This window comes from Protopterus annectens, chromosome 2.part0 (genome assembly GCF_019279795.1).
Source record: "Protopterus annectens isolate FY-2018-M chromosome 2.part0, PAN1.0, whole genome shotgun sequence".
Lineage (NCBI taxonomy): Eukaryota > Metazoa > Chordata > Ceratodontiformes > Protopteridae > Protopterus > Protopterus annectens.
Window position 1 is genome coordinate 434,823,983 of NC_056728.1, and position 27,913 is coordinate 434,851,895.

The following is a 27,913-nucleotide window of genomic DNA, read 5'->3' on the forward strand; positions in this document are numbered from 1 at the left end:
GGGATAAATCTCCAGAGGCAGAGGGGGGAATTTTAACAGTAGACATCACCTTAGGGGCAGAGGAGGCCACCAGAACCCAGGCTTTAGAGATTCTTTTTCGGACAGGCCCTACCTGTGCTCTGAAATGCTGCCCAGCTGTCCAACTCTGGAGGCAGTCGGGGGTCAGTTCTCTTTGCACCTAGATGCCTGGACAAACATCACAAGAGATCTGTGGGTGCTAAGAGTAATATCCAGAGGTTATTGTATACCATTTTCCCTCCCTGTCAAAGAAAAAGACTTCCCGACGTTCCACCCAGTCAGGGGAAGGCCACAGCGCAAGAATTACAGAAGCTGCTAGAAAGAGTCATCCAGAAGGTCCTACCCAACCAGATAGGTTTTGGAACGTATTCATACTTCTTTTTAATGCCAAATAAGACAGGGGACCTCAGACCCATTTTGGATCTAAGCAAATTGAACCAGTGTGTAAAGAAAGCGAACTACTGAATGGTCATGGTTCAGTCCACCCTTCTTTTTCTACACAAGTATGGTTTGATGTGCTGTAGCTCTTCTGGACCTGTACTATCATATCATAATAGACAGATGAATTGGAAGACATCTTCACTTTCAGCTGGGAGCCAGTCATTACCAGTTCAGAGCTGTGCCCTTTAGACTCACCATAGCCCCCAGGGTTTTACCAAATACATGGCAGCGGTCGCAGCTCATTTGAGACCGAAGGGATTCCAGGTTTTTCCATATCTAGACAACTGGCTCCTAACCTCCCCATCCAGGCATCAACTTCAATGTAGCAGGGACTTTTTGCTCCAGATTCATGACACTTTGGGCATAATGATAAATCTTGCCAAGTCAAAACTTGCACCAGTTCAGCTTGGAATTTATTGTGACAGTTTTGAACACATCAACACAGATAGCATCTTTGACTTTCCACTGCATTATTTCTTTCAGAAACCAGCTTCAGGCTATCCTTTCCCATTCATCTCTCCCAGAAAGGTTAGTGCTTCAAGCACTTGAGTTGATATTAGCTGCCACAGTACTACTTCCTCTTGCACTCTTCTTTATGTGTGTTCTCCATTGGACTCTAGCTGTACAGTGATCCATTCTGTATCAACCCATAACTTTCCAAATAAAACTCACCCCAATATGCAAGCAACACATTGGTGGATACAGACAATTGTTTTCTGGGCAGACCTTTTGTTCTACAAAACCACAGTGACCACAGATGCTTCTCAACTGGGGTAGGGGAGGCATTTCTTGGGTAGAACTGTCCAAGGCATGCCCCCCCCCCAAGAGACACCAAGTTGCATGTCAATGTGAGAGCAGATTTTTTAGCATTGCAGACATTTCTAGATGCTCTTCCCTTGGGCAGTATTGCAGTTCAGACCAACAACATGTCTGTAGTGTGATACGTCAACAAGCAAGGAGGAACCTGATCTTACCCCCTTTACAGAGAAGCCATGAGGGATTAGGAATGGCTGATCTCATCAGACCACTTCCTAATCGCTACACACATTTCAGGAGAAACTAAGCAGATCCATTCTGATGCCTAACGAGTGGTCCCTCAGTCAGTCAGTAGCAAATATGATCTTCAGGCGTTGGGGCCAACCATGCTGCAACCTATTTGCCACCCCTCTCAACAACAAGTGCAGCAAGAGCTTCACTCTGATACTCCTTCAGGGGGAGTTACTGAGAGATGCTCTTCTTCATGCTTGGCCCTCAAGTTTCCTTTATGCTTATCCTCTTCTTTCCCTGATTCCAAGATTTTTTCAGAAAGCAAGCAGGCTGAATAACTTGGTAATCCTCATTGACCCCTTCTGGCCTCAGCAAGTATGGTTCCCCTTTCTACAGTCTCATCTCAATTATCCTCCAAGGATGCTAGGCCCTCAAGCTGAACGCATGGTTTCTTCACTTCCAGTAATAGACAGTTCGGGCTGTCTTCCCCAGTTCATAACATTATTTTGACTTCTCAGAAGGATTCTACCAAAAGTTTTTAAAAGTACGTAGAAAAGGTTCTCTATATGGGGCATCGGATAAGGGCTTTGATCCTTTCTCCTGCACCAATTTCAGCTATTCTTCATTTTCTGACAAATCTTTTAAAAAGTGGGGCTAGCTTTTCTACAATTAAACTTCACTTGGCAGCAATGTCAAATTTTCACATAGGGAATAAATAATTTTTATTGGCTTCCTCTAAACTGTGTAAAGCTTTTCTGAAAGATATTTTTCTTCTGAGACCTCCAATAAAGGATCAGTCACTGCTTTGGGATCTTACTGTGGTACTTGATGGATTAAAACAAAAACCCTTTGAACCATCAGACAAATCTGATCTAAAATTTCTGTCATGGAAGACTGTTTTCTTGGTAGCAATAACTTCAACAAGAAGAATTTCTGAACTCCAGGCTGTTTCAGCAAAAACTCCTTACTTTGTTTTTCACAAAGATAGGGTTTCTGAGTGGACTAACCCTTCTGTTTTTTACCTAAGGTAGCTTTGGAAAACAGCGTCAACTAATCCATTCACTTGTCAGTTTTCTTTCCAAATTGTGCCAATAAAGGAGAGCACATGCTACCCCTCCTTGATGTACATAGACAAGTACGATCTTTTTCATGCTTCATTGTTGCAGTCATCACATTTGGGATATTCTGACAGAGGTAGCCCTCAGTCGGCCCGAATACTAGAGGCTTAGTAGTTCTGCGTCGGTTGCTGTCGCTCCAGGACTGATGTCAGGTCGTCACTGGTATAAAATCAGGCAGTCGAAGCTGTTACATCAGTCTTTCTTGCCGAGGAGGCCGAAGCAGAAGTTTGCATGAGAGTCGGTTGGCCACTACCCGAGTTTTCCTTTCTGAATTGAAGTTGAAGTTTTCTAAAGCTAAGTACCCCATTGGGGATCCTTTTTTCTTGCTCTAACCGATGTCAGAAAAAGTTAACAATTGTCTTGCCTGTGGAAAGCAAATACCACACCGAGACTTCCATTCTTACTGCGTCACCTGTTTAGGCCCAGACCATGACGTCCCTCATTGTCACTTTTGTGCTTTGTTCAACCACAGAACTATACATTGTCAGGCCTTTATTGTTACTAGATGTTTTCGCGCTCAGTCCTTGAATCTGTAAGCCATCCGACTACCGATCTTCCAAAAAAACATAAGAATAAAGACAGAGACAGACCGCACAGGTCCACAATTGCTGACGTTTCCGCTAAGCTAGTCATCAGTTCACCAGTCCTCAGTGAGGCGCTTTTGCAGCCCCTGATGCCCGCTTCTGTGGATTCGCAAGCCGCTACCGAGACCCTTTTGGAATCCCGTATGCCGCAAGACTCTTCTTCAGCTAAGGATCCTGTGGATGTCCCTGTCTTGGATGGGTCCGGAGCTGCTGAGCAGGCACCGGCTTCTGAGGAAGTACTCGACACAGACTGATGACTTCTTTTTGCATCTTCAGTTCTTTCTAAAATTACAGAGTTTCTAAGGCCCAGGGTATGAACTGCGCCCAAAAAAACGACAACCCAAGCTCATGCACCTGCTTTCTTGCCTTAGTCTCAAATGCTTAAAATGGCGGAAGACCTTATTATGCTTATTAGGGGAAGCCAGTCTACCCCTTCCAAAAGAAAGAGACTTGTCCCCAGTAGTTTTATCTGAACAGGCGTCTGATGACTCTGATGCTTCTGAATATGAAGACATGCAACCACTCTCTGCTTATGAGGATTCTGATGAATCCATTCCTTCTGCCTCTCCACTCGAGGATTTTTCATTTGGGGGAACCCTTCATACCTTAAGGGAGAATTTCCAATGGGAATGTCAAGACTACCCACAGTCAAAAAAGAGACTTGGGTAATTCTTAGATTTATCACAGCACAGACCTTTGGCCATTCCTCCTGTCCTGGATGTTGTGGATGATGTTTTTATAGAATCCAGTTTGACTCCTGGCACCCTTCCTCCTCCTCCCAGGAAACCTGACAGGTACTACAGAGTCCCTGACTCTCTCAAATTCCTTTTTCAAAAATCCTACTGCTGACTCAGAGGTCATCTCTCAAGGACCTAAGGGAATTAAAGCAGCCTCAACTAAGACTCCCACCCACTCAGACAGGGATTCCCAAGCTTTAGACAGATGGGGTAAAAAAGTATACACCTCTGCTACCCTTGCCAGATCTTCCTCCAAACCAGTGGGCAGAAGCCAAAAAGCAAGTCCTTTCCCTGCTTGCCATGAGGGCAATACAGCATGTTCCTGCAGAACAGATAGGCCAAGGTTTCTATTCCACACTCTTCCTGGTACCCAGAAAAGAGGGCACCTGGCACCCAATCCTCAATCTTTCCATTCTAAACACCTTTCTGGTGATACCAAAATTCAAAATGCTCACCCTACAGCAGCTTTTTCCTATGCTTTCCAAGGATGCTTGGTTAGCCACCTTAGACCTAAAAGAGGCCTACCTACACATCCCAATCAGGGAATCTTGCAGGAAATATCTTCGTTTTCAGGGCAGGATCTATGCACTTTCAGTTTTCTGCACTTCCCTTTGGCTTATCCACTGCTCCCAGAATTTTCACAAAATGTCTGGCTCCAGCCATTGCCCTTTGCAGACAAAATATTCAAATTTACCCCTGCTTAGACGACTCCCTTATTCAGGCAGACAGGAAAAGCTGTTAACAGCACCTGACCTTTGCAAAGGGCCTGACCTCCCTGGGGTATACTATCAACAAAAAAAATTCAAAAGTAGTCCCCACACAAAAAATTGTATTCCTGGGAGCAAGCCTGGACACAGCATCCCAGATGGCATTCCTTACTCTAAAAAAACAAGCCTACCTGACAGACTAGTTCTCTCAAATAGCCATCAGAACCCAGTTATCCGCAAGGAAAATCCTGCAAGCTCTAGAGTTCATGGCCTCCTGCATTCTACTCATTCCATATGCCAGACTGCATATGAGGAAGCTACAGTGGTACCTAAAAAGCCTTTGGTGTCAACACTTTCAAGACCTGGAAACTATCATACCAATGATACCTTGTCTAAGGAAAGATTTTCTTTGGTGGGCACCGCCCAGACCCTCACCACAAATGCATCAAACTATGCCTGGGGTGCACACCTGGACGGCAGGTGCATTCAGAGCCATTGGAGCCCAAATCAAATACATCTGCACATCAACCAAAACGAGATCCTAGCTGTTCAGCACGCCCTGACAGCTTTTAGGCCCCTAGTCTCCCCAGGGCCTCTACTGATCAAAACAGACAACACCACAGTGATGTGGTATATCAACAAGCAGGGAGGGACTCGCTCTTATCCTCTCTGCAGGCTCGCCATGACCCTTTGGCACACAGCCTTAGCCATGCAGCTACACCTGTTAGCACAATTCCTGCCAGGCTCCTAAACTCTCTGGCAGACAACTTAAGTAGAAACCTGCTAGACCCACATGAGTGGCAGCTTGACCGCACAACCTTCACCCTTGTAACCCAGAAATGGGGCACCCCGAAGGTGGACCTCTTTGCCTCCCACTCCAGTCATCAGCTCAGCAAATTCTGCACCAGGGAAACCTCACAGTAAGGCCTGGAAAGTGGATATTCTATCCTTCCAGTGGGTAAACCTCTTGGCCTATGCATTTCCCCCTCTACCACTCATTTCAAGGGTAGTGCTCAAAATAAGGGAGGAAAAATCGTGGGCAATCCTGATTGCCCCATACTGGCCATGCCAGCACTGGTACCCACTGCTGCACAGCCTGTCACCCCTGCCACCATGGCACCTACCTCAGATCCCAACACTCCTGACCCAGAGGAATGGAGATTTCATGCATCCCCAATTGCAGACCCTCAACCTGGCATATTCCATGACCTCTCCTCAAGCTACCAGGCTAAGCAAACAGTTCCTAGATGTTATGTAAGGCCATACACCCCAACACTAGAAAATCCTATGCTGACAGCCCTCCCTACCTCTCATCCTGGATTACATAGCAGACGTACTACACAGGGGTCTGTCCTTCTCTTCTATTAAAATTCATGCCTCTGCCATCTCTGCTCATTATAGCACAGAGACACCCCTCTTCTCACACCCTCTCATCAAACAGTTCCTAAGAGGGGCTAACAACTTAAGGCCACCCAGAAGAGCTCCTGCCCCAGCTTGGGACCTTAACTTTGTGTTGGAAAAGCTCACCCTACCCCCTTTGAACCTGCAGCTTCAGCAGAGTTAAAATTCCTCTCTTGGCAGACAGCCTTGCTTCTGGCCATCATGTCAGCTAGAAGAGTGCTAGAGCTACAAGCACTCATGGCTGTATAGCCCGTCGTCATTTTCCATGCTGACAGGGTCTCCCTCGGGCTAACCCATCCTTAATGCCTAAAGTGGTGCCCAGTGTGGCTCTCAACCAGTCCATTCATTTGCCCACCTTTTTCTCTAACCCAGAAAATAAGGGGGGAAGGATTCTGCACTCCTTAGATGTGCACAGACAGCTCAGAATCTATCTGGACAGGACTAAATATTTTAGAAAAGCTGATCGATTGCTAGTCTGCTTCGCAGCAGGGGCAGAGGGCAAGGCCATATCCAAACAAACAATTTCCAAATGGATAGCGCACTGCATCCATTTCTGCTACAAACAGCATGGGAGACCACCTCCAAAGGGGGTCAAGGCACATTCCACCAGGGCAACCTTCACCTCTGCAGCTTTTCTTAGAGGGGTTCCCACCAGGGACATCCTGGAGGCTGGAACATGGACATCTGTTCATACCTTCACCAAGCATTACCACCTGCCTATCTTCTCCAAATCCACGGCAGGCTTTGCCACCACAGTCTTGCAGGGCATCCTAGCCAGCCCCAGTCTTCTTGACTGCCTCCACCCTTTTCTTCAGCTTTGGGAATTAACCCAAATGTGATAACTGTAACAGTGAAACACGAAGAACATAGTACAGTTGTATACAGTTACCGTAAATGTAGCTCTTCGAGTGTATTTACTGTTGCAGTCCTGGTCCCCCCCCCTCCATCCCCCTTGTCTCTCTCCCTCTCTCTCTGTTCCTCTCCTTACAGGGAATTTTTGGTATTTACTTTCTACTGGTGGTGTTCTTCCACCATAACCTAGCTCCCTATTTGGGGGCTCCTGACAGGGCAAGAAAAACTGATGTAATGGCGTCGGCTGCCTGATTTTATACCACTGACAGCCTGACGTCAGTCCTGGAGTGACAGCAGCCAATGCAAAAATACTAAGCCTCTGGTATTCGTGCCGACTGAGGGCTACCCTTGTCAGGATAACCCAAATATGATGACTGCAACAGTGAATACACTCGAACATCTAAATTTATGGTAAGTGTACACAGCTGTACTTTTTTACCTTCATAGAACAAAACAGGAAGTTGGACCAGCGTTTAGTATCTTTCCCTTCAAATCACCTGGGCCAGGCAGTTTCTAAAGTTGGCCTTGCTAAATGTATTACTGATTTGTATCTCATGGATTTCTTCTCAGAAGGGTATGACATTACCAAAACCTCCCCGAGCTCACTCATCTAGATCCATGGCTACTTCATCTGCCTTTTGGTCAAGAAAGTCCATTGATGACATTTGTGCAGGAGCTACATGAACCAAGACTCATAGCTTTGTTTCACATTACAAATTGGACATCATATCCAGAAATAGAGCCCCCTTGGATTGGGTTTGGCAGTACTCCGGAATATCCTTACATGAGGGCTACCCAAGGTCAATGTAGCTGGGGACTCTGTCCCATAAGTGAGGAAGAATGAAAAGGACAACATCAGATTTATAAGTTATGTACACACCATAACTAGGCATATGTGTTGTCCATTTTCATTTTTCTCAACTCCGCTCCCATCCATCCCCCATCCATTTTTCTTCTGGAAGGACTTATTAGATTGTGTTTAGAACCTACAGTTCCAGGTTTGAGCCCTGTCTTTTCTATTATCTGTATCTGTTTTTCTGCTGTTATTGGGAAGTAGAGCAGCAGACTCGATCTGAGGCAGTAGGAATGGAGTAGGGTGTTATGGATAGAGGGAGGAGCTCATGAGTTGGATCCAAAGTCTGACGTATGCGGCTGAATCAGATCTGTAACCCATAAGTGAGGAAAAATGAAAATGGACAACACAGATGCCTAGTTATGGTGAGTACATAACTTATAATGTTTTTATTCCCCTTTTCCTTTGTCTTTGATATTCTCCTGAATGTTTGTCATGATGTCTTTTTTTGTCAAATTCATGTGTTCATTTTAACCCAAATGTGTCACTGACAGCATCGGTATTTGCACCCTACACTTTTTAATGTAATTCCGTACTCTCTAAGTTGTTTTCCTATACCTGCAGTAACATTTACTTTCCATGATGTAAGTGACAAGGCAGTCATTCTGATAAAAGCTACTACTTTCACATGTTTTACATGATTTTTTTAATCTCTTAAGCACGTCAGTGTTTGCACAGGCAGATCTAGTATATAGTCGTGGCTTCTCATCTCTATTTGAACATGTCACATTTTCCCAGACTTTTCACTTCAATGTAAGCAGTCAAGACACAAACGAGTATGTACATTTTCATTTTAACCCCTTAAACCCATTTTAACTCACTGCAAACACACAAAACTGAATCCATTGCCCTATAAGGGAAGTCACCCCTCCATTTATGGGCATTTGCCCCAAATAGACAGCTACACCCACAGGCTTTCCTTTTTTTAAAGTTAAGTTTAGTCATGCTATGCATATCAGTGCATGTGTTGCCTTTTTTCATCAACACCAGCCATTCCTGTCACATCTCTCTTTCTCTCCTATGTGTGAAAAACAACTTGCATGCTCCCAGTTAATTGACTTTTTAGCCTTAATAAAAAGTGCACTGACTACTCTTAAGTGAATGACATCAGTTGTTTATTCTTAAGCTGTATACTGAAGTGTTGAATAGTAGTAGGAGTGCATATTCCCATGCATGTGACATACTTTATTTTCACTGAACTGCTTGCCATTTCCCCTTTAAATACTTGATACAGTGATCTGAAGTAGTTTACTTCATTTGCTCTTCAACCTGTGGGTATTCATATCCGGATTGGATCTGACACGGCAGCTTCACCAGCATCTGATCTGAGTTCCAAGCTCCCCCCTTACCCATAATACCCCTCCATCTCCTTCCTTCCCTCAGATCTTGTGTGCCAAGGCTTAGCCTAGCATCTTTGTCTCAGAGCTCCAGGCGTGGTGTTTTCCTATAGCGAATTTTTTTGGGTAAGTGTGTTATTTCTTGTAGTGTTCGGTCAGGATTTCCTTCCTTTTGCCTCCCCTACCATGTTGTTGCGTCGCATAAAAAAAAAAAAAAACTTAGTGTGGTAGTCTCCCCATCCTTCCCCATGGGGTTTCTGCTGGCTCTGTCTATGTCGAGTCACGGTCCTCATCTCGGCACCTTCGGGCTTGGCCCCGATTCCCCCATCGGATCCTAGGCGAGCTGCTTCCTTACTGGTGTCCCAGGAGGCTCGCTCTCCTTCGGCATTCGATGTGGTGGAAAGGGTACTCTCGAGTGGGTCGCGGCCCCTGACTATTTCCTCAGATTCCGCCCAGACTCCCTCGGCTCTGGGTGTGACTTCAGCCATTTTGTCCACTCGGGGACAGCCAGTGCTTGATGTGCCCCAGGCAGCAGTTCCCCTTGCAGACCAATAGGCAGTTTGTGAGTCCACTCCGGAGAGTCCCACTGAAGAGGTTTCTCATAAATGGACATGCAAAAGAGGCACCTGGACTCCTCCTCAGAGTCCCTAACCGAGGACATCGATTTGGAGGAAGGGGAAGGCTCCCCGAGATCACACCCGACGATGTCTCCTTTAGAGACATCCTGGAACTCCTGTGCCAACGGCGGGGGGTGGTCCTCCCCTAAGTCTACCTCGGATGAGTTGGTGTTTCTGGAGGCCTTTTGCACAGGCCCGTCTACTTCCTGGGTGTCCCTCACCCCCGGGGATCCCATGGTGGACCTTATCACCACCAAGTCATGGAAGGAACCGGACACCATGAAGCCAGTTCTGAAATGTCCAGATAAGATCCTGAGTTCCCCTTTGGATAGGCCTGTAGCGGCCGCCACCAAGAAAGAGCTAGCACAAGAAAGTTCTTCGGTCCATCCCCCTGACTGCGAGTCCAGGATGATGGATCACCTAGGGAAGCAGGTATATGCTTCAGCCAAATTTTTCATAACAGCGCTAAATTATTTGGCACATGTCACCCGACTGCAAGGCGACCTGGTCAGTGAGCTAGCTGAGTAGTCCCTGAAGTCCATGTCGCCGGATGATAAGCGCACATTCTCTGCACGGATGGCCACTCTAAAATTCATATCTAACAAGCCCATTTGCCTCCTTTTGCCTGCCACTGAAAGAGCTGCAAGGGCGGCCGGGTCTGGCGTTGCTATGAGGTGGCACACTTGGCTCAGGCTGTGTCAGTTCATGGAACCCTTTAAGGCATCATTTGCGAATGCTCCTTATGATGGTTCTTCCTTGTTCGGGAAGACCGTTCGTGAGACGCTGGTCCAGAGTGAAAAAGATGGGAAGACACTGTCTGCCTTTGGGATCTGCTTCTCTGCCCCTCAAAGATCCTTCTCCAGGAATCGGTGAGGGCAGAAGAAGATGTAGTTCTGGGAAACTCAGTATTCCCGGGACACTCAGCACTCATCTCCCCCAGAGGCAGAGGGTGTTTTGATAGACGCCGGCCCAGAGGCTGAGGGAGTCCGAAGAATTTGGGTTTTCTGGAACCTTTATCGGATAGGCCCGCACAGCAGCCCTGAGGGGTTGCCGGAGTGCACTGCTCTGGAGACAGTCAGGGGTAATTTTTCATTGCACCTAGCGGCATAGGAGTGCATGTCAACAGACCATTGGGTGCTCCAGATTATATCCAGAGGCTACTCCATCCCCTTTGTGATATCTCCTCTTTCCCCGAAACACCTCTCTTCCCCCAAAACACCTCCAAGACGTACCACCTGTACAAAGGGAGGTAGCAGTGCTTGAAATAAACAAGCTGCTAAACAAATGAGTCATCCAGCCCATCCCCCAAGATCAGTCCAGATTGGGCATCTATTCCAGGTTTTTTTGGTGCCAAAAAAGGCAGGGGACCTAAGACCTGTTCTAGATCTTTCTACCCTCAACCTGTCAGTTGCCAAAGAGAAGTTCTTAATGGTCACATTGCAATCCATCCTGCCTTACCTGCAGGAGAAAGACTGGATGTGCTTGATAGATCTCCAGGATGTGTACTACCATGTAAAGATGCACAGATGCTCCAGGAGGTTCCTCCGCTTTTGGGCTAGGGGCCAATCATTATCAGTTTTGAGCCCTACCCTTTGATCTCAACACAGCCCCCAGGGTGTTCACCAAGGTCAAGGAAGTTGTAGTGGCTCACTTGAGACTTCAAGGAATACAGGTCTTCCCATATCTGAACAATTGCTCCTACCAAGCATCTACTTTTTCAAGCCAGAGACTACTTTCTGAAACTGTCAGGTCATCTGGGACTCACCATCAACGCAGCTAAGTCTTCTCTGAGCCCAGTCCAGGTTGTAAAGTACATTGGAGCAAGGATAGATGCTTTGCAATTGAAAGTTTTCTAAGCCCAGAGAGAATTCGGAGCTTACAACTCCATGTGTCCTTGATCACTCAGTCTTGTCTCCCCTCAGCAGAGATGATATTACGAGCTCTTGGTTCCATGGTAGCCACCATTACTCTTCTCCCCTGTGCACGTCTGCATATGTGGGTACTACAGTGGACATTAGTGGTCCAGTGGTCGTGGTTAGATCTGCCATTGACACATCCTATACATATCAGCAGGACTGCCAGGGAGTCCCTCCTCTGGTGAATGCACTCCTCAGAACTGGCTGAGGGATGCCCATTTATTTAAGCCCCTCCCGAATCCATGGTGACCACGGATGCCTCCCAACTAAGGTGGGGGGCATTGCTTGGGAAGGACTGTCCAAGGCACATGGTCCCTGAATGAAACCAAGTTGCATATCAATGTTCTAGAGATGAGGACGGTCCTTTTGGCATTGCAGGCCCTTCGTGCCTTTTTCCCCTCTGGGAACTATTGCAATTCAGTCAGACAACATGTCAATGTTCTGGTATAGCAACAAGCAGGGAGGGACCAGATCTTACCCCCGTTGTCGCAAGGCCTTGCGAGTATGGGAATGGGAGATTTCCACCAGCTGGTTAGAGGTAGCAACGCACATTCCAGGACTGTCCAACATACTGGCAGACAAACTAAGCAGGACTATTCTGATGCCTTATGAGTGGTCTCTGAATCCTTTTGTAGCAGAGTAGATCTTCCTTGAGTGAAGTTGGCCTTGCTGAGATCTCTTTGCATCTCCTTCCAATGCGAAGTGCAGTGAGTTCTTCGCTCTGAACCACCACCACCCCCACCCTCCCCCCCGCAGGGGGAATCCCCCAGGGGTGCTCTAGTCCATGCTTGGCCTCCCGGTTTTCTGTATACTTACCCTCAGTTACCTCTTATTTCAAAATTCCTCCGGAAGGCTCAGCAGGCTGGGGAGCAAAGTGATCCTCATTGGCCCGTTTTGGCCTCACCAGGTATGGTTTCCCTTCCTTTGGTCTCATCGTTTAGCTCCACCATGGATCTTATTCCGGATCTCATTTCTCACCCCTCAAAGATTTCCCATCCAGACCTGGACAGCTTAAAGCTCACTGTTTGGCTGCTCCAGTTCCCTTGAAGACTCCCGGGTTATCCTCTCCGGTCAAGACTATTCTGGTGACAGCTCACAAATCGTCTACCAAGAAACTTTACCATAGTAAATGGAAGCGTTTCTCCATCTGGACTTCTCAAAGGGACCAGGACCCTTTCACAGCCTTGGTCCCGGCGGTGTTGGAGTTCTTGGTGGATATATTCTATCAGGGGCTAGCTTTTCTACTGTTAAAGTTCAGTTGGCTGCTATTTCCAACTTCCATATTGGGGAGAACATGGTTTCTTTAGCATCCTCTAAACTTTGCAAAACCTTTATTAAAGGTACCTTTCTTTTAAGACCCCCGGTGAAGGAACCTACCTCCTTGGGACCTTCATTTGGTTTTACAAGCTCTAGTTGCTCCACCCTTTGAGCTAGCTGCGTCAGTAGACCTCAAATTTTTATCTTGGAAAATTGCCTTCCTAGTAGCTATCACCTTGGCTAGGAGAGTTTCAGAACTTCAAGCATCGTCTATCAAAGCTCCATATATGATTCTCCATATATGGTGTTGCTTCGTACCAATCCATCCTGCCTTCCCAAAGTGGCTTCTGAAATCAATATTAACCAGATGATCAACTTACCTGTTTTCTTCCCAAATTTTTAGAACAGGGGTGAATATAAATTACATTTGTTAGATGTACGTAGACAACTAAGGTTTTACTTGCACAGAACTAAGGCCTTTCGCAAGTCTGATCAGTTATTTTTGTCTTACTCTAAACCAATCCCATATCTGGACAATTGTTCCTTGTTGCTCCCACCAAGCATCTACTTTTTCAAGCCAGAGACTACTTTCTGAAACTGTCAGGTTATCTGGGCAAACCAGTCTCCAAGGTAACTATGGCTCGATGGATCTCTCTTTGTATCCTTCAGGTGTACAAAGGCATGTCACCTCCGGGTTAAGTAAAAGCACATTCTACTAGGTCCATGGCTACTTCGGTGGCGTTATGGTCCATGGTGTCTCTGGATGATATTTGTTCTACGGCTACTTGGTCCTCATCTCTAACTTTTATTTCTCGCTATGAACTGGACATACCTAAAGGGAGAGCATTCTTTGGCGCCACGGTGCTCCGGAATACGCTTCCATGAGGGCCACCCAGGTGCTTAGTAGCTGGGGACTCTGTTCCACAGGTTGAAGAGCAAATGAAGTAAACTACTTCAGATAAAGAAGTTATGTACTCACCATAACATTCCATCTGAGTAGTTGTACTTCATTTGTCTTCAACCATCCCTCCCTCCTCCCCCCTGACCTTATCATTATTTTATTACTCTGGTATGTTGGAGAGGGTGGCTCTGCAGCTGTCTGGTTCATGCTTGTTAGGTTTGGGTATAATCCTTTGTGGTAAGGTCTTATTGGGTTGGGCTTATGCTTAGGGTACAGCAAACTTGATCTGAGGGAAGGAAGGAGATGGAGGAGTATTATTGGTAAGGGGAGGAGATTGGAGCTTGGATCAGATGCTGGTGAAGCTGCCGTCTTGGATCCGATCCGGATACCACAGGTTGAAGACAAATGAAGTATAACTACTCAGAGGGAACGTTATGGTGACTACATAACACTTTTCATACAAATGCCTTAGAGTTCATGGTTCAGTCATTTCATGGTTAATTGTCCAGCTCCAGCTACAGAGCTTTGCTGATGGAGAGCAAAACAGTTAATAGTGTCACAAGTGCATGAAGTTAGATGATCATTATTAGGTGACTGTTACAGTAGCTTAAGCTGTTTGGGTCTTCCTGTACTGCCACTAGTCTCCTTTAAGGTAAGGGCAACACCCTAGATCCCCTCACTTTCTGGTGCTTTAGAGGATGTGTATATAAAAAGACAGAACATGAAAATTTGAGAGCTTTCTTACTGCCAAAGTGCAGTCCTTTGGTGGGTCTTGTTGAGCTGTCCATTGACTAGCGATTCTTCATGGCTGGGCATAAAAGTCCCCTGTTGGGGAAACATTTCACTAAGATTATTTTTCTCTGGAAAACTTGTGTTTTTTCTGTCATAATTTTAAATTGTGGTACAAAGTGGATGTGTTGTGGACTGCTGCTGCTTGTACGTGGAAATTGAGGAAGTGAATGCGTATGTAAGCAAACTAATTTTTACCAAAGAGTTGCAGTTTGTGTAATGGTTAAGTTGTTTACCTCAGGCACACAGGATGCAGGGTTTGGTTCTTTTCTCTGGTTATTGGCTAAGCTTATAATAGTCTGCAGATTGATGGCCTAGCAATTATCTATGAAATCTGTTCCTGTTACTTTTCTTCCTGCATGTTTGTGTAAATCTTTTGTGTTCGGTCTGGATATCCTGTTTTTTGGGGACTTTCAGTTGTTTACTTACTTCATGACCTCCAGTTGACTGTTGAAAGCTTTTCTGACTCTTTCAAGGTACACTTTCTATATTCAGTGCTTCCTTCTCTGTTGAAACTGTGGAGTAATTGCCAGTCTCTGCAGTTCTTCCTTCCTGTATCTGCAAGGAGAAGAAAGTAGTCTGGGAGTTTTTGGATGTCAAGCCTACTACTGCTGTTCTTCATTCACTGTTGAGCGACTCTGCTGTTGCATGAATTGATTCCTCAGGCCACTTATCTTTATCCCTCTGTTGCTGCGGTGTATCACCTCAAGCTAATAAGTTCCAGGAGATAGATGCTTCCTATGTGGCTGTAGGGGTGCTCTCTATGAGCAAGGGAGAACAGTCTTGTCGATTTCAGGGGAGGGGACAGGTAAAAGTCCTTCACATAACCAGGAAAGGGATCTTGAGTCACAGGTTAGTGTACCTGATATGGATTGGTCTTTTTCTCGGGTGTTGCCCAGGAAAAGAGAACAAAGAGAGAGCAAAACTAATCTCCTGTTTCAGTTTCTCTGAACAGGGACAATTTGCTAGGATTTGCTAAATAACTTATGTTAGGTAGTCCAGTCTCACCTTCATTTTTACATATGGGTTTGAAGCCGATCCTCTGCTCCGACTCGGCCGATTTTCAAGCTCGAAGACTTCTGGTTGGCTCGTGGCTAAGCAGGTATCCTGTGGTGCACCAGTGCAATTCCCCAGATCTCATTTGCCGCGTCAGCTAGTTTGGATGCACTTCTCTTCGCTCTGGCTAAGTCTTTTGCAATTTTTTCATTAACTAGTGGTTTTTGCATATTTACTGTTATTTACTGGAAAGTATATATATATATATATATATATATATATATATATATATATATATATATATATATATAGGGCTTTACCTTAATTGTCCTGTGGTCTTGTGTGACCTTAGTAGTAGTATCCTGTGTACCAGTAGTTAGGCACAGTTGCGCTTTTTTGCCTAGATCGTTAGTTTTGGTGGTTTCACCGTTCTTAATCAACAGGAACTCCTTTTGATTAATTTACTGTTAATCTGTTTATTGTTAACTGGTGGTCTTTGGCGAGGATCCGCTAAAGTCTTATTTGCTATTGCAGTTGCAATTTTTTTTCCTGCTTTATTGAATGTGTGTGTGTGTGTGTGTGTGTGTGTGTGTGTGTGTGTGTGTGTGTGTGTGTGTGTGTGAATTTTCCTGTGTGACTGAATCTCTGTCTGTTGGTCTGTTTTTTTAGTTGAAAGACCTAGTTTCTCTTACACCAGGCTAGGCCCGTTTAACTTAGAGGACCTAGTCCTCGTGTAAGTGTTCTGTAGGGCTAGGCCCGTTTAAAGAGGACCTAGTCCTCGTGTAATTCTTCTGTAAGGCTAGGCCCATTTTAGTTAGAGGACCTAGTTCTCAGTTATTCTTTCTCTTTTCTACTCTGGATTTGCTTGTGTGTTTGCAATGTCTAAGGATAGCAAGGAGCATAAACCCTATGGGTTCAAAAAATGCATGAAATGCTCCCAGAAAATGTCTTTGACGGATGGCAACAGTAGCTGTGTCTACTGCTTGGGAGCCATCCATTTGCAGGAATCATGTTTGTTCTGTCATGCTTTCTCTTCTAGAGTGTTGTAGGAGATAAAGAACAAGCTGATACTCGGGGGGGGTCTTCTGAAGCCAACCTTCAAGGAAGCCTTATCTGGTTTGTCAGCTTCTTCGTCTAAGTCTTCAAAGTCAAGATCTGACTCCAAATTAAACTGTTCAAAAAGGCCTTCTCCGGCACCGGCTGGTGTTTTGGAGCCGCCTTCCAAATTAACAAAATCTGTCTCCTCGACGACTCAGTCTTCGAAGTCAAAGGAGAGCACCATGGATTCAGAGTCAGTCACAGGTGCTTTGGTGCCAACTGCTGAACCTTTGGAAATAATTGACTGTTCTGCTCAGAGCCGGTCTGTAGAGTCCCTACTGGTCTCCTTGCTGATCATATCTCCAGTGCCTGCTAGGTCGAGATCCCCAACTTTATCTTCCAGGTCTTCCAGGAGTCTTTCGGAAGAAGGTGTGGAGAGGGTAGTACTGAGACTCCTGAAGTTGTCTGCCTAAATTTTTGTTAGCTTCGACCCATTCAGTTCTGGAGTCGCTCAAACCAGTTTTGCCCCTCATCCGTGATTCTTCCTCTGAGCCATGTTGGCTTTTTGGAGTAGAGTGCTTGTTACCAACGGAGGAACCCTCGGTTCTGGCTCCCCTTGCTGTTGCATTGGAGCCGAGTTCGGCTCTGACACACTCGGCTCCGTCCGTCGTGTCCAAGGACCGAAGCTCTTTTGTCGGCGCCGATGGAGAGGGTTTGAATTGATCTTCGTCTGTTCCAAGCCTTCCTCTCGTTGCTTCCACCAGGATGAGCTCAGAACCTGCATCTATCTCGGAGCCGATGGCTCAGGCTCCGGCACCGTTCTTTGTCTCTTCAGAGCGGGGAGGGTCTTCGGAGCCGGAGAGGTCAGCTTTTGAGGTGATGAGTGTGCTGTCACAATGTACAACCCCTGCCAGTGGTACAAGCACTCTTCCCCCCAGGGCTCCCACTTCGGTCTCAGTACCTACTCTCTACGGAAACAGCAGAGACCCGCAGCCTCAGGAGACACCGGGTGGTGGTGGCCCCCACTCTTCCGGGGCCTCCCCAGGAGGTCCTTTCAAGGAGCCTCCTTGGAAGAGAGTATGCAAACGGAAGCATATTGACTCCCAGGATTATTCTCTGACATCGGGCACTGACCTCAAGGAGTCGGAGGGGTCCCCCAAGTTGTCCTCTGATAATGTTTCCTTTGTGGACATCCTGAAGATCCTTAAACAGAGGTGCAACTAGCCCACTATCAACCCTTCTGATGAGGCGTCGGTGTACCTGAAGGCTTTCTGGTCTCAACCCTCTGCCTCTTGGGTGTCTCCACCTTTCAACAAGCTAATGGATCTGGTTAGTCGGAAGGTGTGGGATACTCCCGATTCTGTGGAGCCAGTTCCTAGAAAACCAAATAAGTTCCTGTCTGCCCCTCCTGGAAAAGAATTCTTGTCTGAGGGCGTTCCCTTAGATGCCATGATGGTGGTGGCAGCGGCCACGAAGAAGGAGTTGACGGAGACGTCTTACTCTGTTGATCCGCCAAGCAAGGAGTCTCGACAGATGGACAGATTTGGGAAGTGTGTATTTAGTTCAGCGGCTTTCACCCTTCGATCTCTGAACTATCTTGCCCATTTCACGAGATTGCAGAGGGATCTCCTCAAGGAGTTAGGAGATTCCATACAGAGTGCTTGTCCTGAGGGAGTCCCTGATAGGATCTCTGCTCAGTTGTCCACCCAAAATTCAGTAGTTAACTCCTCCATGCGGCTTATCTCCCATGCAGCTGATGGAGCGAGCAGAGCAGCGGGTTCAGGAGTGTAATTTTGTGGAGCCTTTTAAGTCCACCTTCACCAACGCCCCATTTGATGGTTCCTCCCTGTTTGGTCCCAAGGTGAAAGAAACACTCACTTGGTGTGAGCAGGAAGGAAAGACTCTCTCTGCCGTGGGAGTCCGTTTTACCATCCCCTCTCGACCATACCCCAAAGGTCAAAGGGGAGGTAAAATGTGGTTCAAAAAGTGCAAGAGGGCCTTTTCCGGACACACAGAGTGAATCCTCCTTCAGAGGCAGAGGAGGAGGAAATGGTAGACGTCGCCCTAGAGGCAGGGGCGGTCCGCAATACCAGCAAGGCCATGATTCCTTTTGAGGGCGGCCTTATCAGCGCTCCTGATGTGGGGCCCGACTGAGTTTCTCTGGGGCCATTTGGGGGTCACATCTGTTTGTATTCAGAAGCCTGGCTAAATATAACCCAAGACAAGTGGGTACAAATAGTTGTTACCAGAGGCTATATCATACCCTTTTCCCTTCCACCGTTTGTTCCCAAAAAGATCCCAGATGGTTCCACCCAATCACAGGGATCAGACAACTGTGGAGATCAACAAGTTGCTCTCAAAAAGAGTCTTCCAGTCCGTCCCAGCAGACCAGACAGGATCCGGAACTTACTGCAGGTTCTTTTTAGTCCCAAAACGAACCGGAGACTGGAGGCCAATATTGGACCTCAGCAGATTAAATTTTCTGTGAAAAAGGACAAGTTTCGGATGGTCACACTGCAGTCTATACTCCCGTTGGTAGGGAAAGACTATTGGATGTGCTGTCTTGGATCTCCAAGACTCCTACTACCATATAGAAATGGACAAGGCGTCAAGGAGGTATCTGCATTTCTGGCTGGGAGCCAGCCATCATCAGTTTCGTGCTCTGCCCTTTGGTCTCACCACAGCCCCCAGGGTGTTCACCAAATGCATGGCAGTAGTGACAGCTCACCTGAGACGTTAGGGATTCCAGGTGTTTCCGTATTTGGACGACTGGCTCCTGACCACCCCCATCAGGCATCTACTCCTCCAAAACACAGACGCCACCATACAACTTTGTGCTCGACTAGGGATCTCCATAAACTGGGAAAAATCTGCATTACTGCCCTCGCAATCTGTGTTTTTTATAGGCGTTGAGGTAGACACAGTGGATATGACAGTTCATCTTCCCGCTGAAAGAGCACAAAACCTCATCTCACAAGTTCAGCATCTTTTTCCACTTCGGAGAGTCAATTTATGTACAAACACCAGACACTCCTAGGGAAGGCTGGCACAGGTTCACTAGCTATGCCCCCTTCTGCCCAGACTATAAGGTAGTACCAGCTGCCACCAACCACTCTTATCAGCTGTTGTAAGGTCCTTCCCAAAGAGTGACCAGTTCTACTGTGTAATGTTACTAGTATCCATATGGTAAGTGTGTCCAAGACTTTTAAGGTTATTTAAGAGTGGTGTATACAGTGTCACCAAATACATATGTAAGTACCCTAAGAGCTTAAATATCTCTAAACAAGCCAGCCACAATTAAAATGTTTAAATATATTTAATAATAAAAGAGCAAGATATAATGCAACACAGTGACAACAGAGTTCAGAATCACAGGAAATACTTCAAAATAACACTGCAGGACAGTCTCAAATAAATACAGAAAACATCTAAACTCATCTTCACTGTATTCCTATCTGTATCTAAGGGATACTATGCCTAAATGACTTACTTACAGAGCAAGACAAGTGCTGATGAAAGGATGTTGTCAGATCCAAAGACAAATGCAAAATGCATAGACTCGCTCTCTGAGATAGTTCTTAAATTACTATCAAAAATTACTGCTGGGTTATCTCAGATTACATCATTCTTTGTCACCTCTGCCTTCAGTTCCCAGGCCAACAGAAACTTAAAATTTAGCTCCTCTGTGTCAGAAATACTCATCTCTCAGAAGCTTGCCTGGAACTGGAAGTCGTAAAACAGTTGCACACTTTTACCTTTGAAACCTGTAATTATTTCTGTTTCCAGACAGTAGAAAGAATTTCTAGCTGCAGACATTCTGTCTCTAGCTGAGATAAACACAGTCTTAAGCAATTCACTTATTTCCTTAGAGCTTGCAAGGTAACTCTGTTCTTTTCCAGTAGGGTACACTGCGGTTACATTCTTAAAGCACAGCAAATAACATACAGTTGAACACACACTTCTGCACCAGTAAGTTAATATACACATAACATAAAGTTCCCTTATATCTGTAAGATAAGCATATGAATCATATTAATATTTTACAAATGACAGAATTATTTACAAAATTCCAGCTAGCTGAGTTGGCAGTCTCTCAGTCACTATAGCTTAGATGTATATTCTTGGTAAGATGGATACCAACAGTTAATAAGTCACTAACTTTGGGGATTACCCTCAAATACTATAAGTACCCCACCAGCCAAGTGCTGTTAAAATTAAATAATAAAGCACGTAGAATTAATGTAAGTAAGCAGTGCCCTTTGCAAATTTAAGTATACAGAAAATAAAATTCTTTCCCAAGAAAATATAAAATAAAGCCTTGAAATAGGCAGATGGTTTATAGGAAAACCCTGACTGCAACTGTTTTGGGCTTAAATTATCACCACCTAAATTATCACCACCTGAAGATCTGCTGCATTCTGTCTAACCTGGCTGTTAAAAGTATCAAGCAGAATAAAAAAAAACTTACAAGCAGCAAATTCTGAACATGAGCTCTCTGTCTAGAAAGTCCTGTATGCACACTGTAGAAGGCAAGTTCAATTAATGTTGCTAACAGTTGCTCTTTCAACTTAAAGCCCAAATTCTGTACGTCTTTTTTGGTGTAAAACTGAAATATAAAACTTTCTACTTCAGCAGACAGTTAACTGTAAAGGGAATTTGCAGTCATATTAAGTTATTGGGAGATACTCTGCCAGTGTGTACAAGGAACACTTTCACCTCCCTTTCCAATGGTTTCTACATCACTTCTTAAAAAAAGAGGCAATTGCATATTATACCATGATCCCCAAAGGTCCGTGACTTTTCCATTAGTATATTTTGTTAGTATATCTATCTTGTCACAATGGGTTTAACATAAAATAAGCAACGGAGATCTCCGTATCTCCGCTTTACAGAGAAAGCAAGATCTCTTTGGCAGAGGCTCGTTTTTTTAAATGAGTTTAACATAGCGATCTCGCTATGTTAAACTCATTTAACATAGCGAGACACTAAAAAAAACGGAGATCTTGCTTGCTTTCTCCTCTTTGCTCACACTTCACAGGCATCTGCGGAAGGGCAGTAAACAGTATGCCATTATTTAAGAAAAGGAATAGTTTCTGGTGGTGGGTAATGCTAATTTTACCTTTTGGTTGGTCTGTTTCGCCTCGACCAAAAAAAATTGCATATTATTAATACAGTCTTTAAACACACTTTGTACATGTTACTTGCTGCAAAGATTTACTGGAAACAAAATTAAAATTTCACAGAGCTTGTGTTTTTTATTTCTTAAAAATGAATTTCATTTTACTTAGTTCAGTTCATAATTTTTATATTTCACATTTTAACTGCATGTTTTATTGAAAGAAACTTGTACGTTTGGCATAGCCTGTCAAACTTTCGAGAAGCTTGCTTGATTTCAGTAGCAGAGATCGTACAGAGCCCTGCTTTCTTTGTGTTCATCAAAACTGATGGCATGGAAATGGAGCTTACTGAAGGTAGACTGTAAATCATACTGTTTGATTGTAAGGTGCCAGAATACGATTTTCAGTTGTTTGCCTCACCTAGAATAACACTAGTAAAGTAACTTGCATATTTCTTGAATACTTCAGTTGTTTCACATTTTATAACCTACTTGGTCACCTGTACTGAGCTGTTTCTTTTCTGCTTTAATTCCTTTCTTAGGGAGGACTGTGGTTACAGCAGCTGTTGTTGAGACACACACCTTGACAAAAGTTAAAACAACACTGAAACTAGCTTTTGATTTTGATTCACTTTCATTAGTTTTGTACAGTGCAAGCACAACAGAGGTAAGTTAAAATATCAAGTACAAAATAACATGAACTTGCATTTGTAATCTCAAGTTATAGTCCAGAAGTACTTTTTTGTATTTATTTTATTCCTCTGTTGATTTTAGGAAGTACCTTTCATTATCAACATTTTACAGCTCATTTTCATGAAAATGTTGTACACTTGATCTCCGATATTGTATAATTTTCTGATGTTTATTTACATTTATATCATTTTTATGTAGAAAATGTTATATGTTGATGTTTTCATTGTGTTTTGATGAGCCTGCAGTCTAGTAAACAGTAAATTGTAGCACTGGATTCTCTTACCTTACTTCTCCAGGCCTGAATACTAAAATGTGGAAATTTCTTACCTTCACTGTGTGTGCTTGCTGAAAGCTCTGGCGGTATTTGCCGACATAGATATGTACTTGGCTTCCTCTTCTCTTCTAAGCTGAAGTGCATTCATATAATTTCTTTTTACTGCTTTGACAAGTTAACAACTACTACTGTTCAAGTAAAATTTTACTCAGCAATAACTGTGAGTGGGTAAATGCGTTGATGACTTCTGCCCTCATTATGTGACTTTACCTTTGCTGTGTCAAAAGTCCTTGAGTAAGCATAAGTGCAGTAGATACTTATCCTCAAATGACTTCCATTTGGCATGCTTGCTTTGCTTGCAGATTAACTGCAATGTTGAATGCTTTCAGCAGGGAAGGAAATTCAAGCAAACCAATACAGTTAGAAAGTAAATGGCTTTAACTTCTTTCTTAACTAAGAAAAAAACTAAAGTTATTAGAGTTGACACCATGGTACGGATGGATTAAACCTTGACTGTGGCCCATATTCAGACAGCAGTTTGGGTTCTTGGGGCATCATTGTAGGGAGAATGGGAATGAGCAACCAGTGTTGGCTTGACCATCCTGAAATAAGTAACTCAGTTTACAGCAGGATCTATTGCCATCAGAGGTGGATGTCTGTGCTTGACTGCATGCCATCATTGATTTATACCCATAATGAGGAGAGAATTAATACCCAGTAGCCAGTGTACAGTGTTGTAACAGGTATAGAGCATATCATATATGTGAGCACAGTTGCCAGAGAGACATGCTCTGTTAGGAGGTTCATATAATTCAGGCTGCTCCTGTGAACAGTGGAAGCTAGAAAAGGCTGCACCCCTCATGACTGGCTGAATGATGGCTCTTCCACTACACTTCTGTTTCCTCTAAGCATGCAGAGGTGAAGCTTGGAACATTTGGACAGACAAAGGGAAAAGTTTAAATAGTTACAGGCATGAGGACAAAAGTCACAAAGAAATTAAAGAACAAAACCCTCCTTAGAGAGGAAATCCAAAAAGAAGTTTATGGTTTAACCAGGGAAGTCTAAAAAGATGAAAAAAAAAGCCATTCAGTAGTGGGCAGAAAGCATTGAAGAGATTTCTTCTTCCATGGATTCTGAGATTTCCCCAATAGCCTTTTCATCCTTTGAGGCTAGTAGATCTTTTGGGGCATCTTCTATTGACAGGTAAGGGCGGTCTTTACTGAAAATTTGAGAAACCTCTTAACAGTTAAGGTACTGAAGTTAAAATAAAGGCAGGTTTCTCTATTAGTACCAACAAAGTTGCAGTCATCAGTCTTATCAGAGACCATATTGAAAGTCCTGAAGCCTTATCTGCAGAGAAGGAGAAAGCTAGTAGAGCCCAAGTCACAGATTTCATGGGAGCAGAGCCTGAAGACTTTGCACTCCAGGGGTACACTTTTGTTATTAAGGGGAACACTTCAGCGATTTTCACCTTCCTCTGAAGTTGGTTACAAGAAACTTGCCAAATACATTGTCTCTGCTTTGGAAGAATTACTTTAGGTAGCTGTCAAGTAACTTTGATAATAAAAGTTCAAAATCAGCCTAGAGCAGCCTTTTATAAGTAATTGGTTCCACCAAAGTTGTATAAATAAAAGAGGAAAAGCAGCTCTTATTCATCATCCAGGTAAATGGAAAAAAGGAGCAGATTTCCAGATTCTTATAAGGAGAAATGAACTACATCTGAAGTCCAAAGTTTTCATTTTGTGACTATTTTACTTGATCACGAAGATTCTTCAGTGATCAGACTGCCCTATTCTGGATGCTGGGTTGTATAAAAGCTTTTAAATGTATTAGTGAAAACTTTGACTGGCTGACACTTGATAATTATGTCAGAATTAAAATTTGAGAATCCATATCCCTCTTCTGGCTTTTTTAGATCTTGGTGAAGTGTGTGTGTGATACACTTTCTATGAGAAATGTGTGTGTATTATTGCTTAGCTATCAGCTCACGTCTGTGTGTGAGTCATAATTCATATTGCAGTACATTATCTCCCATAGTTTTCATAATCCCAGTTACTTAGTAATATTGTTACAGTTATCAGGATAGTTTTCTGCTCCAACAGCATTCTACAGTCTAAACTATTGTCACTTCTTAGCACTTACAATATTTTGTCTTTGTATGATAGTTCTTGTTTATTCCGCTTCTAATGAATTTATTTATTTTTATATACTGTCCTTCTTTTAGTGTTTATCTAAATGTGGATTGTAAAGCTACTGTTTCTTGGAGCGTTTCTTCGTAGGCTAGTGGTGAAAACATGCAATATATCAAGTAATTAATACCCTTTAGGATTTATGTAAGAATTTTAAACATTCTAATCAGCCACCAGCTCACAGACCAACTTACCTTTTGTATAAATTAGAGGATCCTTTTGTCTGTTGCATCTTGAAATCAGATCATTGAATTGGGGTTTAACACAGCATTTGAGAAAATTAACCACATCCAACTTTCTTCAGAGTTCCTTATATTTAAGTATAGATGCTACGTTGTTTGTTGATATGTTGTGTTGGTGGAGGAAGTGGATTTATACATCTTATATATTAGCAGTAAGACCTCATAACTGTCAAATTCAATTATCTTATTACAATTCTGTGTTTAAAAGGATGTTGAGTATGAATAGCCCTTTGGCTGTTTCGAAAATGGATGTTGAGCAAGTATGAAAACAACTGAATCCATGGATTTACAAACATAGATTTGGGTAGAGTGTTGTGATGCTTTCTTTTGGTCCATTGTGATGGTTATTTTATTTTAAGGAGGTACACTCAACTCATTAAAGAAAATTTCCCCGAGTATATAACTGCACAAGTTTTACGTGCTGCTCTAGTAAGCGGTTCCCTCAATTGAGTGTCTACTGGACAAGGGCGCATCCTACAGAGTTTTACTCCCCAATCGCTGTTTGCCATAGAAATCCATGATAGTGCAGATTTTGAATGTGCATCAGCAGTAATTCCTTTAGTTTAGGGACTTCATCTTTTTTTTGGGTTTGTTGTGTGACTGTGGAGTTAGTGTATGTAATTTTAGGGGGGTTGGAATATAAGGGGGCTTGTCTCTTCTCACACAAAAAATGCTTGTTTTTCATAGGTTGAGTCTCTGAATAAAATTTGGTAAATTGTGTCATCATCAAGATGGAACTCTTTTGAGTTGTAGTAGAAGTGTCCTGGCAACATAAGAGAAGAGTCAGTGGACAGCATCAAAAACATTATTTCCGAACTTGTCCATTCTTTTTGTAGGAGCATTTATTCTTCAAAACAGTATCTCTGCAGAAAAAGGAAAGTGTATGAAGGAATTTGCACAGAAGAAAAAAATAATTGACTGTTTATTATGAAAACATTTTGGCTTGCTTGTAATACTAAGACGAGTGCATTATTTCTTTATACACTGATCTGCATGCATATACAGTTGGATTGTGTCTAAAGTAGTTCGCTTTGCAGTTTAGAATATACTATTATATTTTAAGGACAAATGAGAGGTTATCAACATTTCTTGTTGTGAAACAGGTTTGCTGCTTGATGATACATTTTGCTTTAGTGCCAGAAACCACTGTTGCATTGTGAAGTAGCATTCCAGCCAATGTGTTTGTTCCTGTTTTCTTGGAATACTTTTGTGTGCTTCTCTTGAATACAAGTCATGGCTTTTGGCATTGTTTCACTTTTAAAGCACGCAATGCAGTTAGATTCATTCTGCAAATGCCCACTTTTATTTGTAGAGTCTTTAGTTCATATTGCTCTTAAATATTAAATTGTGACTTGAATTGATTTTGCTTATACCGTACATTAATTTAGTAATGGGTAAGTCCCAATGTAAGGATACACATCTTTAGAATTGAGAAAAGATTTGCAAGATTATATGATGTCCTGCTTTGTAGTTCAGGCATTCTTTGGCCTTGTTAGAAAAAAGAGTGCTCCTTGGCATTTAGAATAGAAGGTACCCAAGTAAGCCTTTATCTGTAGCCTTTAAGCTAGTCAGTGTCTACTGGATTTTCATTTTACCTGATTTTGCTTATTTGATGCACTGAATTGTAAGTCAAGTGTTTTATGGTTCTATCCAGACTTTAATACACTTTTATTCATTGTTCTGTAAATTATGCTATCCCTTATTGCTGTTAAAGAATTAATGGCATTCTTCTTCTGCTGATGCTTACAATGCAGCTAAAGGATTTAAGTAAGATACATGACATATTAAAGTGCACAAACTTTTGAACGTACTTAATTTCCATTTTCAAAGTATTTGTATTGTGCTTAATTCATTAATTATCAGTCTTGAGCAGTTTCATAGCTGATTTTGAGTAGCTTCTTTGCTCCAAGTGATCTCTTTATGCAGCTACTGCTTTATATAGTCTTGTTCTTTGTAATTCTCTTCTTGAGGGTAAGGTTTCAGTAGCTCTACGTCAGTCTCACATTTTTAACTGAGCTACTGGGTGTAACTAATTCATTGTACTTCTTCCAGTGAACTTAAATACCGCTTGGAGTGGTACTCTAATGTTAAGGTTTACTGTTACAGTGACTGTTAGATGTAGTACATTTGAGTTTAATGTACTCACCATAGCAGTAGATGTGTGCATAATCAGTTTAGTAGTAAAGTTAATTCCCCATTTACATGGAGACTTTCTTCCAGAAAACATTTGGCGTAGGTGAACATTTGTACTGTGTGCAGTGGATGTTGCTGCTTGCTTTCCATAACATATACATTTTCAAGTTTACATTTGCTTACTGTGTTCAAAAGTGTCTTAGTGACATTGACTTTTCTCTGCTAGTTATATGCAAAAGTTTAATGGTTCTTCACTCCAGAGTAATGCAGCCACCAGCCCAACTTCTCTGGTAAACCAAGATCACATAATTACTATTTACATTTAAAATAAGCCAGTTTGTAAATATTTGAATGGTAGCATGTAGCTCTGAGCAGTCACTGTTCAGTAGGTGGCTGCCAAGAAGTGGTCATTACACCCAGTTCAGTATACATATCCTTGAATTGCTGGCTCCAAGCATTTAAAGTTGAATAGCAAAACTCTTTACTTGAAATAAGTAAAATAAAACATTTCACTTTGATCAAAAAGGACATGAGAGTATTTACGCATAAAAGAGATGAAAGCATCTATTCTTGCTCTCAAGACTGTCCATCACCTGTGGTCTCCAGGAAGTCCCCAGTTTTTTTTTTTACAGACAAAACCACATTTATGAGGTATATCAAGAAATGGGAGAACATGTACAGATTGGCAGTGATTGATTGGAACATTGTAAGAGCAGA

At 43.3% G+C, this 27,913-nt stretch overlaps 1 protein-coding gene across 2 annotated transcripts in view; it reads left to right on the forward strand.

The window, feature by feature from the left end:
• The window catches only part of VPS13A (vacuolar protein sorting 13 homolog A), a 4,910,496-nt gene that overhangs the window by 2,818,622 nt on the left and 2,063,961 nt on the right, over window positions 1-27,913 (forward strand). For both annotated transcript variants that reach the window (XM_044060868.1, XM_044060869.1), the window contains exon 36: window positions 22,208-22,332. In XM_044060868.1, the coding sequence (XP_043916803.1) occupies window positions 22,208-22,332 (125 nt within the window). The remainder of the gene's footprint in view (window positions 1-22,207; window positions 22,333-27,913) is intronic.